At 46.6% G+C, this 908-nt stretch overlaps 1 protein-coding gene across 1 annotated transcript in view; it reads left to right on the top strand.

The window, feature by feature from the left end:
- Positions 1 to 258: 258 nt before the first annotated feature.
- Positions 259 to 908, top strand: part of LOC121873959 (leucine-rich repeat extensin-like protein 5) — a 35,739-nt gene continuing 35,089 nt past the window's right edge. Inside the window, exons 1-2 of the mRNA XM_042377838.1 lie at positions 259 to 412; positions 600 to 791. Coding sequence (XP_042233772.1) covers positions 259 to 412; positions 600 to 791 — 346 coding nt within the window. The remainder of the gene's footprint in view (positions 413 to 599; positions 792 to 908) is intronic.

Raw genomic sequence — 908 nt, 5'->3', positions numbered from 1 at the left:
CATAGCAATAAGCACATTACCAACTTTATGGTGTAATATAGTGAAGTTTATGACTCAGGCTCCGTATATGATCACAAAGGCTCCTACCAGGCTCCGTGTATGATCACAAAGGCTCCTACCAGGCTCCGTATATGATAACAAAGGCTCCTACCAGGCTCCGTATATGATCACAAAGGCTCCTACCAGGCTCCGTATATGATAACAAAGGCTCCTACCAGGCTCCGTATATGATCACAAAGACTCTACCTGGCTCCGTATATGATCACAAAGATTCTACCAGGCTCCGTATATGATCACAAAGGCTCCTACCAGGCTCCGTATATGATAACAAAAGGCTCCTACCAGTCTGTATATGATCACAAAGGCTCCTACCAGGCTCCGTATATGATCACAAAGGCTCCTACCAGGCTCCGTATATGATCACAGCGTCTTACCAGGCTCCGTGGCGGCGATCACAAAGACCTTAACAGGTTCCGTATATGACTGGCTAAAGGCCCTACCACAGGCCCGGCATATGATCACAAAGACTCTACCAGACTCCGTATATGATCACAAAGGCTCCTACTAGGTTCTGCATATGATCACAAAGGCCCTACCAGGCTCCATATATGATCACAAAGATTCCTACCAGGTTCAAGATATGATCACAAAGACTCCTACCAGGCCTGTATATGATCACAAAGACTCTACCAGGCCTGTATATGATCACAAAGATTCTACCAGGTTCAGATATGATCACAAAGGCTCCTACCAGGCTCCGTATATGATCACAAAGGCTCCTACCAGGCTCCGTATATGATCACAAAGGCTCCTACCAGGCTCCGTATATGATCACAAAGGCTCCTACCAGGCTCCGTATATGATCACAAAGGCTCCTACCAGGCTCCGTATATATGCTCAAAGACTCC

This window comes from Homarus americanus, unplaced genomic scaffold (genome assembly GCF_018991925.1).
Source record: "Homarus americanus isolate GMGI-L3 unplaced genomic scaffold, GMGI_Hamer_2.0 scaffold25827, whole genome shotgun sequence".
NCBI classification, from domain to species: Eukaryota; Metazoa; Arthropoda; class Malacostraca; order Decapoda; family Nephropidae; genus Homarus; species Homarus americanus.
The sequence above is the reverse complement of the archived record's forward strand: the minus strand, read 5'-3'. Positions and strand labels throughout refer to the sequence as shown.